At 47.3% G+C, this 18,271-nt stretch overlaps 1 protein-coding gene across 1 annotated transcript in view; it reads left to right on the forward strand.

Annotated features, from left to right (window-relative positions):
- The window catches only part of LOC143769715 (alpha-2-macroglobulin-like protein 1), a 102,885-nt gene that overhangs the window by 49,150 nt on the left and 35,464 nt on the right, over positions 1–18,271 (forward strand). The window contains exons 22-26 of the mRNA XM_077258512.1: positions 12,228–12,279; positions 14,376–14,459; positions 15,175–15,351; positions 16,199–16,280; positions 16,556–16,715. Coding sequence (XP_077114627.1) covers positions 12,228–12,279; positions 14,376–14,459; positions 15,175–15,351; positions 16,199–16,280; positions 16,556–16,715 — 555 coding nt within the window. The remainder of the gene's footprint in view (positions 1–12,227; positions 12,280–14,375; positions 14,460–15,174; positions 15,352–16,198; positions 16,281–16,555; positions 16,716–18,271) is intronic.

The raw sequence follows: 18,271 nt of genomic DNA on the forward strand, positions 1-18,271 counted from the left end.
TTTTCTAGGTGGGCAAGAGGATTGTTGTCTGTCACAACCAGCACCTCCGCCCCTGTCAGGTAGCCAGCAAACTTCTCTGTCATAGCCCAGGTCAGGGCCAGGAGTTCCAGGCGGAAAGAGCTGTAGTTGACGGGGTTCTTTTCGGTATCCCGGAGGGATCTACTGGCATAGGCTATTACGCGTTCCTTGTTATCTTGGACTTGGGAGAAGACCGCCCCGAGACCTTGAAGGCGGCTGGCGTCGGTGTATAACTGGAACGGCAAGGTGTAGTCTGCAAATGCCAGAATAGGGGGTGATGTCAGAGCAGCTTGAAGCGCCCGGAAGGATTTTTCTTGGTCGGGCCCCCAGCTGATGCGTCATCCTCTGGGACTGTTCGCGGTCCCTCGGAGGGTCTCATGCAGTGGTTCCGCAAGCCGGGCAAAGTCCTTGACAAATCGGCGGTAATAGCCCGCTAGCCCCAGGAAAGCCTGAACCTCTTTGATGGTAGTTGGTTGTGGCCACTCTCGGACAGCTGCTATCTTCTCTGGAGAGGGTTGGACACCTTCGGCTGAGATCCGGTGTCCCAGGTAATCGATCTCCTGCTGGAATAGACGGCACTTGCTGGGCTTCAACTTCAAGCCGTGTTTCTTCAAGCGCTGGAACACTTTGCCAAGCTTGTGAAGGTGATCCTCAAAGGTGGCGGAGTATACCACGATGTCATCAAGGTATATCAGCGTGAATTCGAAGTTGAAATCTCCCAGACAGCGTTCCATCAGTCTCTGAAAGGTCCCTGGTGCGTTACTCAAGCCGAATGGCATCCGGTCAAACTCGTACAGGCCCATGGGAAGGATGAAGGCGGTCTTTTCTCTGTCCTTCTCACTCATGGGGACCTGCCAATATCCACTGGCCAAGTCTAGAGACGAAAAATATTTGGCCTTTTTCAGGGCGGTCAGTGACTCTTCGATCCGGGGGGAGTGGATAGGAGTCCCGGATCGTGCAAGCGTTCAGCCGACGGTAGTCTACGCAAAATCTCAGGGATCCATCTTTCTTTTTGACTATCACCACGGGTGCAGCCCATGGGCTCTGGCTTTCCCGCACCACTCCGGCGTGTAGCATAGATTCTAAGAGGCTCTTCACCTCCTGGTATTGTTGAGGTGGTATTTGTCGGTACCTCTCGCGAATAGGAGCAGCATCGCCTGTGGGAATCTCGTGTTGGATACTGGTGGTGTACCCGAAGTCAGTGTCATGCTTTGCAAAGGAGTCTTGGTGTTCTCGCAGTAGTTTCTCCATTTGAGACACTTCCTGTTTGGTGTACTGGGATGGGTCCAGTTGCACTTTTTCCAGTAGCTTTCGCCCAATGTCTTCATCATCTGCTTGAGCATTTATGGCTGAGATAGTTACCGTCCGGCCATCTTCTGTAAACGGGGTGAATTGTAAGGGTCCCATGGGGTTCACTTCTGTGGGTAGAGCATATACTCTGGCAAGTTGCATTCCAGCTTCAAGGGCTACACCTACGTCTGCGGTGTTGTTTAGCCTGACAGGGACTCTTCCGTTCCTCACGACGGCTAGGGTGCGGGCGACTAGTGGGTTTAACTTACCCCCACTTGGAGCCCTCGGTTCGATTAACACTTCAACTCCTTCAAGTTGTCGGTTGGTGTTAAGAGGCAGGGAAATGACTGTCTCTTTTTCAGCGGGCAAAGTAATCCGGGTACAGCGGGGCACTTTAATGGCTGCTAGGGGTAGTTGTTCCTTTGCCATCTGTTGAAGTCCAACGGTCCGGATTACGTGCTGGAACGCCAGACGAGTCGGTTTATGTTTGGTAACTTTCTGCCAGTACTTGGGCCCTTTTCTTTTCAACAGCATAAGATCCAGGTCTTTCAAGATATTCATTCCAATTATTACTGGAGTCTCGGAGCCGAAGCCTTCCTTGACAATGACGATTCCTCGTTTCCCTAGGTCTTGTCCGCAGGCCTTCGTATCCATCCAGGCGACTCCGGTTACTGGAATGGGTAGGTTATTAGCCGCAATTATCTTAATGGTGGTATCTGGATCACAAGCAGTTCTTGGTTTCAGGTACTTTTCATAAAACTGTTCAGAGATCGTGGTCACTTGCGACCCAGTGTCCATCAATCCTTGTACTGCAACTCCCTCCAGAATAACTTCAAGTGTAGGACTACTCGAGGCAAGAGTACTCCGTTGCTGGCTCTGTTTTTCTACACCCCATTCTCTGTCCCCCCCTGCTGCTCGAGCCTCAGCTGCAGGGGTGTCTAGTTTAACGGCGGCCATTGTGGTGAGACCTGGCGTGGCGGCTCTGCTTGTGGATGTAGCTGATATTCTGTTCGTCGTGGTAACTGATGGTTTGTTTGTTGAGGACAACGATTCGCCCTATGACGGGGGTCACCACATGACCAACACGGTCCCGCGGGACGGCTAGGTTGCATCCGGTCTCTCTGCCGTTCTAGTGTTAACTGTGACACCTGTTGCTGTAAATCTGCTACCATCTGTTTCAGCTCCTCGGTGTCACTGTTGGGCTGTTTAATGTCTAATATGGATCTGCACACAGCGCTTTGAGTCTCCACATCCATGACGGGTCCCCTAGAACGTTCTATGGCTTCCTGCTTGACTTCAGCGAAGGTGAGAGTCGGCATCATCCGAATCAAGTCCTGTAGCGTACGGTTAAGATACTGGTCTCTCAGCCCTATAACGAATTGGTCTCTCAGTACCAGGTCACGAGGAGCTATAGTAGCCAGTTGTTCCCCTTTTGCACAGACTTGTTCAAAGAGTACCTGAAGGGCATTTGCATACTGGGGAATGTCTTCCCATTCAAGCTGTGTCCGTCTAAAGAACAGGTATCGCAGTGTTCCCTGGTACGTAGTAGGTCCATAGGTCTTTTCCAGCACCCGCACCAAATCCTCTAACACACGCTGCCCCCTGACCGTCTCCAGTCTGACTGTCGTCCATGCCTCCCCCTCTAGCGTCAGTACCGCCATTTCCGCCAAGGTCTTAGGGTCAATATTATACATTTCTCCCAGTATCCGCACTTGTTCCGCCCACTCTGGTACGGGGTAGTTTCGCCCGCCAAATTTCCTGACCTGGTTTACAATGGACACCGGCGGCGGTTTCTGACTGTATACTGGGCCTGGGTGGGAATCCTGCTGGGCACAGATCCTGCCGACTACGCCAGATGAAGTGACCGAGGGCAAGTTCGCCCATGTATATCCATGATCTGGCTCAGCAAAACTTCCACACCCAGATTCCATTTTAACAAACATATCTTTACTGTTATACATTTTTCCTTAACACAGCGGAACACAGTAATAAACAATGCAAAATATACCTATTCACAGAATTAACGTGTAATAACAAACTGTCCCTCACTGGCCCTATCCACACGTTACCAGTCTCTTTGCTCCAGAAGGTTATCTTCCCACGTCGCAGGCCTGTCTGTCTCTGCAGGGATTAAACAAAGCTCCGTCTCTCAGGTCCAGACTGTAGTCCTTGGGGTACGGCAGGTAGGGGTGGAATATTCGGCCTCTCAACAGAGGACCCGCTTACAGTTCGTGGGCTCAGGATCTGTGGAGATGTCACCGCTGAGTGAATATTCGGCCTCTCAACAGAGGACCCGCTTACAGTTCGTGGGTTCAGGATCTGGAAGTCAGCTTTCAAGAGAGGGGAATCGTCCAGGCAATCTCCTATGTCGCATCTACAGGAGGGCACCAGCATACACAGACTTCTCTCTGCACAGAGAAGTTTCCCGGGCTCTCCTTCTCTCTCTCCTTCCTGGTCACATGACACAACAGGGGGGAGCTTAGCCAATACAGTTTGTTTCTCTGTAATCACATTCGGCATAGGTATAACTTCTGGCCACACGGGGGCAGTGTCTGTCACAGATTCTTCTATGTCAATGATAACAGAACAGTCAGAGCCGGCCAGCTCATTACACGCCCCCCCACTTGAAGGTTGGCAGTCCCTGTCAACGACTGACTCCAGGGTGGCGATGGCTGTGGAGGTTGCAGGACCCGGCTGTGAAGAGGGCCACACATATTGGTCTCTGTAGGACTGTCCCGGGGGCACTCCTGCGTTGGTTCTAGCTGTCCGCCTAACGGGTGCTAATCTCTCTCCCCGATCAGTCACTCCACTCTCCACCCCAGTCGGTAAGTCAGTCGAGGAGGTAAGGGGTTCAGACGCGTCAGTCAGGCGAGCCGGGGTAGGTATGTCTTCTACCTCTACATCCCCGGTGTCGGTGTCTCCCACAGTATTAGTGATATCCATCTCTCTAGGTATCACAGGAGGGGAGTCAGGCTGAGAACGGCAGGGGCGCAACATGTTACTGTGCAGGGTGCGGAGGCTGCCGCTGTCTTCGCCTTGTACTTGATAGACGGGGCCATCAGGGTACGGGTGTCCAATTATTCGATAGACTTCGGTCTCCCACTTGGGCCGGAGTTTTCCTTGCGGTTTCTTTATATGAACTAGGACTAGTTGACCCACACTCAGTAGGTCTTCTTGTACTGGAAGTGGATCAGCGTGGACCTGGTCCTGGATCTGCTGTTCCACCAGCCGGTAGACAGTTTCCATTCTTTGACGGTGTGCTTGTAGCCAGGAAGGATAGGTACCACAGGTGTCTTCATCAGAGTTAGACAGGTGTAGCTCATGGATGCCTTTGCCTGGGCGGCCAAACAGGAGGGTGTAAGGCGTGTATCCGGTGACAGAATGGACTTGATTGTTATAGGCCCACAGCAGTTCTGGGAGGAATCGAGGCCAGTCGGGCTTTTTGTCTTCTGCTAAGGTTCGGATCAGTTGTAAGAGAGTCCGGTTGAAACGTTCACACGCGCCATTCCCTTGTGGATGATACAGGGTGGTCCTGGACTTCTTGATTCCATACATCTGCTGAAGTTCTTCAATGACTCGCCCTTCAAAACACGCCCCCTGATCAGAGTGTAGCCGTTCCGGACACCCGTAGACCCGAACGAAGTGCTGACAGATGGCTTGTGCAGCTGATTCGGCAGTCTGGTCTTTGGTAGCAACAGCGACGGCGAATTTCGTGAAGTGGTCCACCATCACCAGACAGTACTGGTAGCCACTATTCGCCGTTCCGATCAACAGATAGTCCACCATCAACAACTCGAGGGGCCTGGATGTGCTAATGGTCTGGACAGGTGCACGCTGCTCAGTAGACTTGTGGAGTTCACATGTACGACAGCTCAGGCAGACGTTTTCAACCAGCTTACGGAGTCCTGGGCAAAAAATGAACTGCTGGGTCCACCGGAGGGTCTTGTCTATGCCGAAGTGGCCGTCCCTTCTGTGGGCTTCAGCCACCATCTCATGGGCTAGCTGCACCGGGACGACAATCTGCAAACATTCTTCCAGCATATGGGATAAAAGGACCCTGCGATACAAGACTCCATCCTTCACGATCAGCCGATCCCATTGGGCAAGTAGGGCAGAGGCCCTGGTTGATAGTCGGGCTCTTACTTCGGAGGGTGGTTTCTCTTGTGTCTTCACGTACTGTTTCAGTAAGACATGTTCAGGGTCTCGATCTTGAAGCTTGGCCCATTCTTGTTGGGACAGGGGGGACCCCACTACGGCTTCGATCCCGCCTACAGCATACTGGCGGCTATCTTCTATTTGTTTAGCTAGCCGGGCAAAGTCGGGCAGTTCATCTTCCTCCAACTCTTCATCCCGGTTCCCCACTGGTGGGGATGATGTCACTCTGGAAAGGCTGTCAGCATTCTGATTCTCCTTCCCCGCTCTGTATTTAATTTTGTATTGGAATCTAGAGAGCCTTGCCATCCAGCGCTGTTCCATTGCCCCTAGTTTGGCATTTTCTAGGTGGGCAAGAGGATTGTTGTCTGTCACAACCAGCACCTCCGCCCCTGTCAGGTAGCCAGCAAACTTCTCTGTCATAGCCCAGGTCAGGGCCAGGAGTTCCAGGCGGAAAGAGCTGTAGTTGACGGGGTTCTTTTCGGTATCCCGGAGGGATCTACTGGCATAGGCTATTACGCGTTCCTTGTTATCTTGGACTTGGGAGAGGACCGCCCCGAGACCTTGAAGGCGGCTGGCGTCGGTGTATAACTGGAACGGCAAGGTGTAGTCTGCAAATGCCAGAATAGGGGGTGATGTCAGAGCAGCTTGAAGCGCCCGGAAGGATTTTTCTTGGTCGGGCCCCCAGCTGATGCGTCGTCCTCTGGGACTGTTCGCGGTCCCTCGGAGGGTCTCATGCAGTGGTTCCGCAAGCCGGGCAAAGTCCTTGACAAATCGGCGGTAATAGCCCGCTAGCCCCAGGAAAGCCTGAACCTCTTTGATGGTAGTTGGTTGTGGCCACTCTCGGACAGCTGCTATCTTCTCTGGAGAGGGTTGGACACCTTCGGCTGAGATCCGGTGTCCCAGGTAATCGATCTCCTGCTGGAATAGACGGCACTTGCTGGGCTTCAACTTCAAGCCGTGTTTCTTCAAGCGCTGGAACACTTTGCCAAGCTTGTGAAGGTGATCCTCAAAGGTGGCGGAGTATACCACGATGTCATCAAGGTATATCAGCGTGAATTCGAAGTTGAAATCTCCCAGACAGCGTTCCATCAGTCTCTGAAAGGTCCCTGGTGCGTTACTCAAGCCGAATGGCATCCGGTCAAACTCGTACAGGCCCATGGGAAGGATGAAGGCGGTCTTTTCTCTGTCCTTCTCACTCATGGGGACCTGCCAATATCCACTGGCCAAGTCTAGAGACGAAAAATATTTGGCCTTTTTCAGGGCGGTCAGTGACTCTTCGATCCGGGGGAGTGGATAGGAGTCCCGGATCGTGCAAGCGTTCAGCCGACGGTAGTCTACGCAAAATCTCAGGGATCCATCTTTCTTTTTGACTATCACCACGGGTGCAGCCCATGGGCTCTGGCTTTCCCGCACCACTCCGGTGTGTAGCATAGATTCTAAGAGGCTCTTCACCTCCTGGTATTGTTGAGGTGGTATTTGTCGGTACCTCTCGCGAATAGGAGCAGCATCGCCTGTGGGAATCTCGTGTTGGATACTGGTGGTGTACCCGAAGTCAGTGTCATGCTTTGCAAAGGAGTCTTGGTGTTCTCGCAGTAGTTTCTCCATTTGAGACACTTCCTGTTTGGTGTACTGGGATGGGTCCAGTTGCACTTTTTCCAGTAGCTTTCGCCCAATGTCTTCATCATCTGCTTGAGCATTTATGGCTGAGATAGTTACCGTCCGGCCATCTTCTGTAAACGGGGTGAATTGTAAGGGTCCCATGGGGTTCACTTCTGTGGGTAGAGCATATACTCTGGCAAGTTGCGTTCCAGCTTCAAGGGCTACACCTACGTCTGCGGTGTTGTTTAGCCTGACAGGGACTCTTCCGTTCCTCACGACGGCTAGGGTGCGGGCGACTAGTGGGTTTAACTTACCCCCACTTGGAGCCCTCGGTTCGATTAACACTTCAACTCCTTCAAGTTGTCGGTTGGTGTTAAGAGGCAGGGAAATGACTGTCTCTTTTTCAGCGGGCAAAGTAATCCGGGTACAGCGGGGCACTTTAATGGCTGCTAGGGGTAGTTGTTCCTTTGCCATCTGTTGAAGTCCAACGGTCCGGATTACGTGCTGGAACGCCAGACGAGTCGGTTTATGTTTGGTAACTTTCTGCCAGTACTTGGGCCCTTTTCTTTTCAACAGCATAAGATCCAGGTCTTTCAAGATATTCATTCCAATTATTACTGGAGTCTCGGAGCCGAAGCCTTCCTTGACAATGACGATTCCTCGTTTCCCTAGGTCTTGTCCGCAGGCCTTCGTATCCATCCAGGCGACTCCGGTTACTGGAATGGGTAGGTTATTAGCCGCAATTATCTTAATGGTGGTATCTGGATCACAAGCAGTTCTTGGTTTCAGGTACTTTTCATAAAACTGTTCAGAGATCGTGGTCACTTGCGACCCAGTGTCCATCAATCCTTGTACTGCAACTCCCTCCAGAATAACTTCAAGTGTAGGACTACTTGAGGCAAGAGTACTCCGTTGCTGGCTCTGTTTTTCTACACCCCATTCTCTGTCCCCCCCTGCTGCTCGAGCCTCAGCTGCAGGGGTGTCTAGTTTAACGGCGGCCATTGTGGTGAGACCTGGCGTGGCGGCTCTGCTCGTGGATGTAGCTGATATTCTGTTCGTCGTGGTAACTGATGGTTTGTTTGTTGAGGACAACGATTCGCCCTATGACGGGGGTCACCACATGACCAACACGGTCCCGCGGGACGGCTAGGTTGCATCCGGTCTCTCTGCCGTTCTAGTGTTAACTGTGACACCTGTTGCTGTAAATCTGCTACCATCTGTTTCAGCTCCTCGGTGTCACTGTTGGGCTGTTTAATGTCTAATATGGATCTGCACGCAGCGCTTTGAGTCTCCACATCCATGACGGGTCCCCTAGAACGTTCTATGGCTTCCTGCTTGACTTCAGCGAAGGTGAGAGTCGGCATCATCCGAATCAAGTCCTGTAGCGTACGGTTAAGATACTGGTCTCTCAGCCCTATAACGAATTGGTCTCTCAGTACCAGGTCACGAGGAGCTATAGTAGCCAGTTGTTCCCCTTTTGCACAGACTTGTTCAAAGAGTACCTGAAGGGCATTTGCATACTGGGGAATGTCTTCCCATTCAAGCTGTGTCCGTCTAAAGAACAGGTATCGCAGTGTTCCCTGGTACGTAGTAGGTCCATAGGTCTTTTCCAGCACCCGCACCAAATCCTCTAACACACGCTGCCCCCTGACCGTCTCCAGTCTGACTGTCGTCCATGCCTCCCCCTCTAGCGTCAGTACCGCCATTTCCGCCAAGGTCTTAGGGTCAATATTATACATTTCTCCCAGTATCCGCACTTGTTCCGCCCACTCTGGTACGGGGTAGTTTCGCCCGCCAAATTTCCTGACCTGGTTTACAATGGACACCGGCGGCGGTTTCTGACTGTATACTGGGCCTGGGTGGGAATCCTGCTGGGCACAGATCCTGCCGACTACGCCAGATGAAGTGACCGAGGGCAAGTTCGCCCATGTATATCCATGATCTGGCTCAGCAAAACTTCCACACCCAGATTCCATTTTAACAAACATATCTTTACTGTTATACATTTTTCCTTAACACAGCGGAACACAGTAATAAACAATGCAAAATATACCTATTCACAGAATTAACGTGTAATAACAAACTGTCCCTCACTGGCCCTATCCACACGTTACCAGTAGTGTTGAGCATTCCGATACTGCAAGTATCGGGTATCGGCCGATACTTGCTGTATCGGAATTTCCGATACCGAGATCCGATACTTTTGTGATATCGGGTATCGGGTATCGCAACAACATTAATGTAATAATGTGTAAAAAAGAGAATTAAAATAAAAAATATCGCTATACTCACCTGTCCGACGCAGCCGGGACCTCAGCGAGGGAACCGGCAGCGTTGTTTGTTTAAATTTCGCGCTTTTACTTGGTTACGTGAAGTCCCGGCTTGTGATTGGTCAGGGCGGCCATGTTGCCGGGACGCGGACCAATCACAGCAAGCCGTGACGAAATTACGTCACGGCTTGCTGTGATTGGTCCGCGTCCCGGCAACATGGCCACCATTAACCAATCACAAGCCGTGACGTCACGGGAGGCTGGACATGCGCGTATTTTGAAAAGCGCGCGTGTCCAGCCTCCAGTGACGTCCCGGCAACATGGCCGCCATTAACCAATCACAAGCCGGGACGTCACGGGAGGCTGGACATGCGCGTATTTTGAAAAGCGCGCGTGTCCAGCCTCCAGTGACGTCCCGGCAACATGGCCGCCATTAACCAATCACAAGCCGTGACGTCACGGGAGGCTGGACATGCGCGTATTTTGAAAAGCGCGCGTGTCCAGCCTCCAGTGACGTCCCGGCAACATGGCCGCCATTAACCAATCACAAGCCGGGACGTCACGGGAGGCTGGACATGCGCGTATTTTGAAAAGCGCGCGTGTCCAGCCTCCAGTGACGTCCCGGCAACATGGCCGCCATTAACCAATCACAAGCCGGGACGTCACGGGAGGCTGGACATGCGCGTATTTTGAAAAGCGCGCGTGTCCAGCCTCCAGTGACGTCCCGGCAACATGGCCGCCATTAACCAATCACAAGCCGGGACGTCACGGGAGGCTGGACATGCGCGTATTTTGAAAAGCGCGCGTGTCCAGCCTCCAGTGACGTCCCGGCAACATGGCCGCCATTAACCAATCACAAGCCGGGACGTCACTGGAGGCTGGACACGCGCGCTTTTCAAAATACGCGCATGTCCAGCCTCCCGTGACGTCACGGCTTGTGATTGGTTAATGGCAGCCATGTTGCCAGGACGCGGACCAATCACAGCAAGCCGTGACGTAATTTCGTCACGGCTTGCTGTGATTGGTCCGCGTCCCGGCAACATGGCCGCCCTGACCAATCACAAGCCGGGACTTCACGTAACCAAGTAAAAGCGCAAATTTTAAACAAACAACGCTGCCGGTTCCCTCGCTGAGGTCCCGGCTGCGTCGGACAGGTGAGTATAGCGATATTTTTTATTTTAATTCTTTATTTTACACATTAATATGGTTCCCAGGGCCTGAAGGAGAGTTTCCTCTCCTTCAGACCCTGGGAACCATCAGGAATACCGTCCGATACTTGAGTCCCATTGACTTGTATTGGTATCGGGTATCGGTATCGGATTGGATCCGATACTTTGCCGGTATCGGCCGATACTTTCCGATACCGATACTTTCAAGTATCGGACGGTATCGCTCAACACTAGTTACCAGTCTCTTTGCTCCAGAAGGTTATCTTCCCACGTCGCAGGCCTGTCTGTCTCTGCAGGGATTAAACAAAGCTCCGTCTCTCAGGTCCAGACTGTAGTCCTTGGGGTACGGCAGGTAGGGGTGGAATATTCGGCCTCTCAACAGAGGACCCGCTTACAGTTCGTGGGCTCAGGATCTGTGGAGATGTCACCGCTGAGTGAATATTCGGTCTCTCAACAGAGGACCCGCTTACAGTTCGTGGGTTCAGGATCTGGAAGTCAGCTTTCAAGAGAGGGGAATCGTCCAGGCAATCTCCTATGTCGCATCTACAGGAGGGCACCAGCATACACAGACTTCTCTCTGCACAGAGAAGTTTCCCGGGCTCTCCTTCTCTCTCTCCTTCCTGGTCACATGACACAACAGGGGGGAGCTTAGCCAATACAGTTTGTTTCTCTGTAATCACATTCGGCATAGGTATAACTTCTGGCCACACGGGGGCAGTGTCTGTCACAGATTCTTCTATGTCAATGATAACAGAACAGTCAGAGCCGGCCAGCTCATTACAAGCATTTACACCAGATATATATTTGTTATATTTAAGAGTCTTAATAAGATAACATCACATTACCATGAACATTGGAAAACCGAAAAGAGTCTAGAAGACGCACTATGGTTTTTCAAATACACTTGAATGGAGATCTGGCCCAGTCCAACAGAATCTGCATCTGCCCCTGATTTACTCCTGAGATTATGACTGTGCCCTAGTTGTTAGAAGATGAATGCTTCATTCAGGCTCGCAGCGTCCCTGTTACACCCTGTGCTGTTCTGATCCCTCTCTGTGTCAGCAGCTCTCCCCCATTTAAAATAAAGATCCAAAAATGTTAAAAAAGGCACATATTTGGTAAAACTGCAGCCATAAAAGCCCAACCTATCAAAATATAATATTAATTAATGAAAACCTTACAGGTTCCGAAATACAGCGAGACAAGCAATTTTTTTCTCTTCTACGAATTTCAGAATTTTTTTCACCACTTAAAGAAAAAAAAATATGTAAATTTGGTATCACCGTAATCGTACCGATCTGGAGAATCCTATTTTCAGGTAATTTTTCTTGCAAAATGAACGTCATGAAAACAAAAGTTACAAAACCCAAAAAAGCAAATGTTGTGACTGCCTGTCGATCCCCTCCATGGGGAACGAGCGAGAAGGGCTACGCTTTCGCCTCTTGAATACAGATGACTCATAGTTATTAGTCCGTTTTATTATGTTACTACTCATGTTAGCTAAGGGGCAGATTTTTTTGGCTCATAGAAAGACCTGATTCTGTGAGGCCGTCACATAGCAGATACAGCTGACAATTCCATGTTTGCAGCGGCAGCCTGAATTTTGAGAGATCTGATTTTTTTTGGTGGCTAAAATGGTTTTTATAATGAAGGAATTACCGTAGCTGTGTTTGCATTTCTTTCTTTCTTTAATTTCCTAAACCCCATTCATTCTATATTTGCACAGGCGGAGGGCGTCCCGATAGAGATTTCTCATAATTCCATTCTCTGTGGTGGAGGTACAGTTTTTCTTCTCACTAATAACCTTTACTTGTATTGTAACTGGGCGCTGCAGGATGAAAGTGAAATAAGTGAATCCATTGTGACATGTATTTTGCCTGCAGATTGAGCTGCTGATCCACTGAGGACTTTCACGCTATGAATGTGGAAAAGTGTGAAATCCGAGGTGGAAATCCAAGAGTTTTTAGCACAAGAACTAAAATGCTGCAAATTTGATTATTACTGTGTTTTTTTCCACTTTATACATATGTGCATTATTCCAGATTTGTGGGTTTCGGAATCCACACATCCATTATTTGTTTCTTAAGTGCTCCAGAGAGACTAAACAGTTATTGCCTTGCAAAGCCATCTGCAGTGCCAATATCTCACCTGCACACATAGCGCACGAGTGGTATTTAAAGGGTAATTCCTCAAATAGCATTTATTCCACATTTAGGATATACTCTATTCTTCTACACACTATATGCTCCTTTACACAACTCTGCATGTATGTAAAAACATCATTGCTCTGTTAGCTGATTTCCAGCAGTCCTGCACTTTGCTCTGCTGTGTTTGATTCCTGCTACTGACAGATTAATGTGAAACTGCAAAATCCGCTGTGCTGATGCATTAGGTAGAAGATAAACCTTTGCCTTATGCATCAATAGGCATTCTCAGTTTTACATTTTTGCTCTGTCAACAGGATGCATCAAACACAGGTCAGCTCTGCCTGTGTCAGCTATGCTATGCTTACTTATTACAACCTCTGTTGTAGTGACACAACAGAGCAGAGTGCAGGACTGTTGATCTCTGCTGGAAACCAGCTAACAGAGCAATGATGTCAAAACAAATACAGCTACATTAATATAAATCAAGCAGACAGACTATTGTACAGGACCATACAGTGCACAGAAAAATAAAGCATATTCTAAACGTAGATTAGCTTGTTGAGGTGGCACATATTTGTGATGGAGGTACAGCAGACTGAGCGCAGCATAGCAGAGCTGTGCTGGAAGCCAGTGCTATTTTACACATTCATCGTTCATCCAACTTCCATCGCAGTTCTTAGACATCATTTCAGGGAGGTGGCTTTAGTCAGGTGCACACAGGATAGGGAGAGGTCAGCACTGCAGTACTGAGGAGAAGCAGGGTGCTGCTGGGAAATGTAGCTTTAGCAGTGTAAGAATAGGATCGTCCATTTTGGTACGTGAAGCTGGAAAGACAGAGGGGCAGATGAAGATGAGAAAAAAGACACAGATAAAAGGAAGAATCTTTATGTTGCGCTTGGCACTGAATATTAATAAGTACGTGTTCTATTGTGCTTTGTGAAATATAATGTAATTCAGGAAATAATCCTTTAATGGCTGTATCACTGTACAAGACAATTGGATGGTTCAGCACTTTGGACAGTTCATTAGATGGGCAATGTGCTTATCGTGATCTGATCACTTTTCATTCACATTAATAATATTACCGTATATACAGCTCTAGCAAAAATGAAGAGACCACCTCATCAAACCCTGTCATGGGCAGCCCAATCTCCCGACCTGAACCCCATTGAAAACCTCTGGAATGTAATCATGAGGATGATGGATAGTCACAAGACTTCAAACAAAGAAGAACTGCTTACAGTTTTGCGCCAGAAGCAGCATGAAAGACTGGTGGAAAGCATGCCAAGACGCATGAAAGCTGGGATTAAAAATCATGGTTATTCCACAAAATATTGATTTCTGATCTCTTCCTGAGTTAAACATTAGTATTGTTGTTTCTAAATGATTATGAACTTGTTTTCTTTGCATTATTTGAAGTCTGAAAGCACTGGGGGGGGGGGGGTAAAATTTTGACCATTTTTCTTTGTCAGAAACAAAATGCAAAATGTATTGCTTGGAAATTAGGAGACATGTTGTCAGAAGTTTATAGAATAAAAGAACAATTTACATTTTACTCAAAAAGATATCATTTATATAAGAGAAAAATCAGACAAACTGAACATTTTGCAGTGGTCTCTTAATTTTTGCCAGAGCTGTATTTTAAAGAACTATTCTCTGTTCTTTACCAAGGCATATTTAGTTAAGAAAATCACTAACTAACTTTTCCCCTTCATCTAATTTTACAGGAAACCTCTCCAGTGAGACCCTTTCTATTACATTACCACCTGCAGTGGTCCCAGACTCTGCCGTTGCTGTGTTTTCTGTAGTGGGTAAGGCAAATACATAGTAAATCACCAATATTCCGAAGGGAAATTTACTCAGCATTGTCTTCTGATGTGTACATTGATGCACTGGTGCTCCAAGACCACATGGATTAATATAATGAAAGGGCAGAATGCTCAAACCCACCACTCAGATATGTATGTTACTGGAAATTTGACACAACCTTTGAAGTATAGGATTTACCTAGAAATTTGTGATTTGTGTCAAAAATGTGTTAATGTACCACATAGCCATTTAATTGTAGTTTTCACCTACTTTGAAGTTTTTATAGCCCTTATTAACTTGCTTATAGCCACGTAAAAGAATTACCAATTTTAAGAATAATCATAAAATAATTTGGAAAATTGGGGATGATTTTCTATTGCTGTTTAATGTTTAGAGACTACAAAGTTTATCAAAACCGTTGCAAAGAAAAAAAAAAGAAAAGGACCTTTATCTTTTTGGGGGGTGGGGGTGTTTCAATTACCTGCATGTTTCATGTAGGCGCATTTTTTTTATTTTTGGAGATCATAGTGGTGACCTCCTTGACCGCAGCGCTACCATCATTTCTGGTTCACGTGTAATCAAGTCCTTAAAGGTTTGCAAAGAAAGTCTCCCAATAACACGAATGATTGGCAGTGTCTTCTTTAGCAGAAGCCTTTTTACTTCTCAAATGCTCTTTTTTAATCCTAAATGTATCATGTAGCATCATATTTCTCACAGGAGATCTAATGGGGTCTGCAATTCAAAGCATTGAACAGCTGCTTCAACTTCCATGTGGCTGCGGAGAGCAGAATATGGTTAGGTTTGTGCCTAATATCTACATCTTGGACTACCTGGCAAGTGCAAATGTTCTCTCGGAAGAAACTAAGAAAGAGGGAATCGGTTACATTTTACATGGTAAGTTAGAAAAAATAGGTTGGATAGGAGTATAAAAAGTAGACAGCGCAATACACCATAGCTATGACTTGACATATCAATATCCAAATGGATCAATAGTGTTGACTTGAAGTTTTCACTTAAAGCCTATCTGTTGTTTTCATTGACTTCATGTCTGTGTCCATAAGGTATATCATTATAACTGATCCCTCTATGACTTGTTTCCTGTATTTTTCACCAATTTTCCACTCTGTATACTCTAGTTCTAATTTTTTGTAGGTGGAAGCTAGCTCCTAAGATGTCACCCTTACACAGCACACACAGACATGAGAGATTCTTGTTCTCACATCTGTATATAGCACATGTTAAGAAGCAGCAGCAGTATGAAGGACACTATACAGCAGTACTAACCAGTGCAGCTGAGAATCCAGCACTGTAGTGAGCAGATGTATGAGGGCATTATACAGCAGTACTGAGCAGTGCAGCTGAGAATCCAGCACTAGTGTGAGATAGAAATCAGACGCACAGTTCTGTGTGTTTTTGCCCCACTTTTGTACTCTACTTTTCACTCTGCTCCTCCCTCATCATCACTTCTCTACAGATTTCAACAGTCAGCTATAATCTGATCACTCAGTGAACTTGCAGTCTCTCGATTAAGATATTAAGATGGATTTTAGCAATTTTTCAACGTGAGTGATGTGTTCGGAGGGAAAGGGGGTAACAGAAGTGCCTCATAAGTGGAGAAAGAAGCAAACCTATTTAAAATGATATACTGCAAAGTTATTTATATTTGCTTAAACTATTTGATTATGTAAACTTTGATGAAGTGATGAAATGGCTTAACTTTAACTTTATTAAATTCTACCAGGTTATCAAAGGGAACTAAATTATCGCAGAGCTAATGGATCTTTTAGTACTTTTGGAGAAAGAGATGAAGAGGGTAACACATGGTGAGTACCCAAACTGTAAGGGCTCATTCAGACGCCCCTCATCATCGCTCCAATCTCGGATCATAATGTGCGGACTAGTTGCATGTCTCCTAACACTAAGCCTCATAAAAATATAGGCAGCGGTCATTCTCGGGGTCAGGAGACATGCGGCCAGTCCGTGCATTGTGATCCAAGATCGGATAGATGATCATGGATGTCTGAAGGAGCCCTAAATCATCATCATAGATTACATCTTCTGCCCTGTCTCCATGTTCCCCCATTTCTTTTTGCATCAGGCTGTCAGCTTTTGTCATGAAGTCTTTCCATGCATCTTCTCGTTGGCTTCCATTTGTGGACAAGAAATGCATCCAGGATATCATTGCATGGCTGAAAGAAAATCATCTTCCCAGTGGATGCTTTCAAAACAGGGGAAAACTCTTTAGGGCCTCTCTAAAGGTGAGATATCACTACTGTGCCCTCACAATAGCGGTGGTTCACACAGTTGGAGAACAGTAGTGAATAACAGGAATGATAGACCACCCAGAATAATCATTAAAGGGGTTGCCCAGATTTGGCACGAAAGTCTGCAGTCACTCTATGTGATTACAGACTTGTGAATCCTCCCAGCGCACGCTATCAGGATTCTCCAGTGCCAGCTCCTGGAGTGAGCGGTCATGTGACCACAAGTATGCAGTATGAATACTCCCAGCCACATTCCGACTAGACGTGTCCGGTCTCACTCAATGCAACAGAATTGAATGAGGCTGTGCACGTCTAGTCAGAATGTGGCCAGAAGTAGGCATATCATCTACTTGCAGTCACATGGCACCCCGGTATTGCCGCCAGCATCGGAGAATCCTGACAGCGTGCATTGTACAGGATGTGAGGATTCACCCATCAGCAGTCATATAGAGTGACTGTCCAATTTTGTACCACAAATGGATGTTTCCTTTTAAATTAGGGTATACAGAAACACTTTAATGAACGCCCCCATGACTCGTTAATGGTACATTAACTTTTTCTCAGGTTACAATAGTCCCTAGGGCTGCTTGCTGATAATAATTCTTTCTTGTGCATTGGACCTCCCAATAGTTTCCAACAATGGCTCACCCCTAATCTTTTGACCTCACGTGACTGTTGACCGTACAGCAACTTTATGTCCTTGAACTAATAATTATATGAAGTAAAACCTCTTCAAAGAACTTTTGTAGAAGACTATTCCTAATCTTTTTGTGTCATGGATTTTCTCCTACACCCAATATCTTTGACTATTCTTTTTCAGAGGAACTATCCTTCTTCAAATTTAACGAGTTGTCACACTTGTCTATCAAACTTGACTCAATCATTTTGATTCCCTTTGAAAAAAAATCTGCATCGAGAGCTGCCGACATCTGCTCACTCCCCTCTTCACTGTTAGAACACGTGCATTGTGCGGTTGTGTATCCATATGTTATGGGGAGGAGGCAGGGTTACCAACTTGACTTTATTTTTTCTGGACAGTTTATCAGAAAATCACAGACAGACACTATTTTTTATTGACACACTGGAAAACTATAATAATTCATTATGTTTATAAGTTATACGTGTTTTCAGTCCATAATTCCGATATGAAGGATATGAAAGATACGAAGGCATTATCTGCATTGACTGTAAACTATGAGATGATAATTATACTCAAAAAATGTGTATAAGTTTCTTCAGCCTCAAAAAAATCACAGACATCTTTTTTTATGGATAGGGCCTTATTTTTCTAGACTGTCGTGTTCTGGACTGCGAGCAACCCTGGAAGTAATCATAGAATCATAGAATCATAGAAGGTTAGAGTTGGAAGGGACCTCCAGGGTCATCGTGTCCAACCCTCTTCTCAATGCAGGAGTCACTAAACCATCTCAGACAGATGTCTGTCCAGCCTCTGTTTGAAGACTTCCATTGAAGGAGAACTCATCACCTCTCGTGGCAGCCTGTTCCACTCATTGATCACCCTCACTGTCTAAAAGTTTTTTCTAATATCT

The sequence above is a fragment of the Ranitomeya variabilis genome, chromosome 4 (genome assembly GCF_051348905.1).
Source record: "Ranitomeya variabilis isolate aRanVar5 chromosome 4, aRanVar5.hap1, whole genome shotgun sequence".
In the NCBI taxonomy this organism is placed as follows: domain Eukaryota; kingdom Metazoa; phylum Chordata; class Amphibia; order Anura; family Dendrobatidae; genus Ranitomeya; species Ranitomeya variabilis.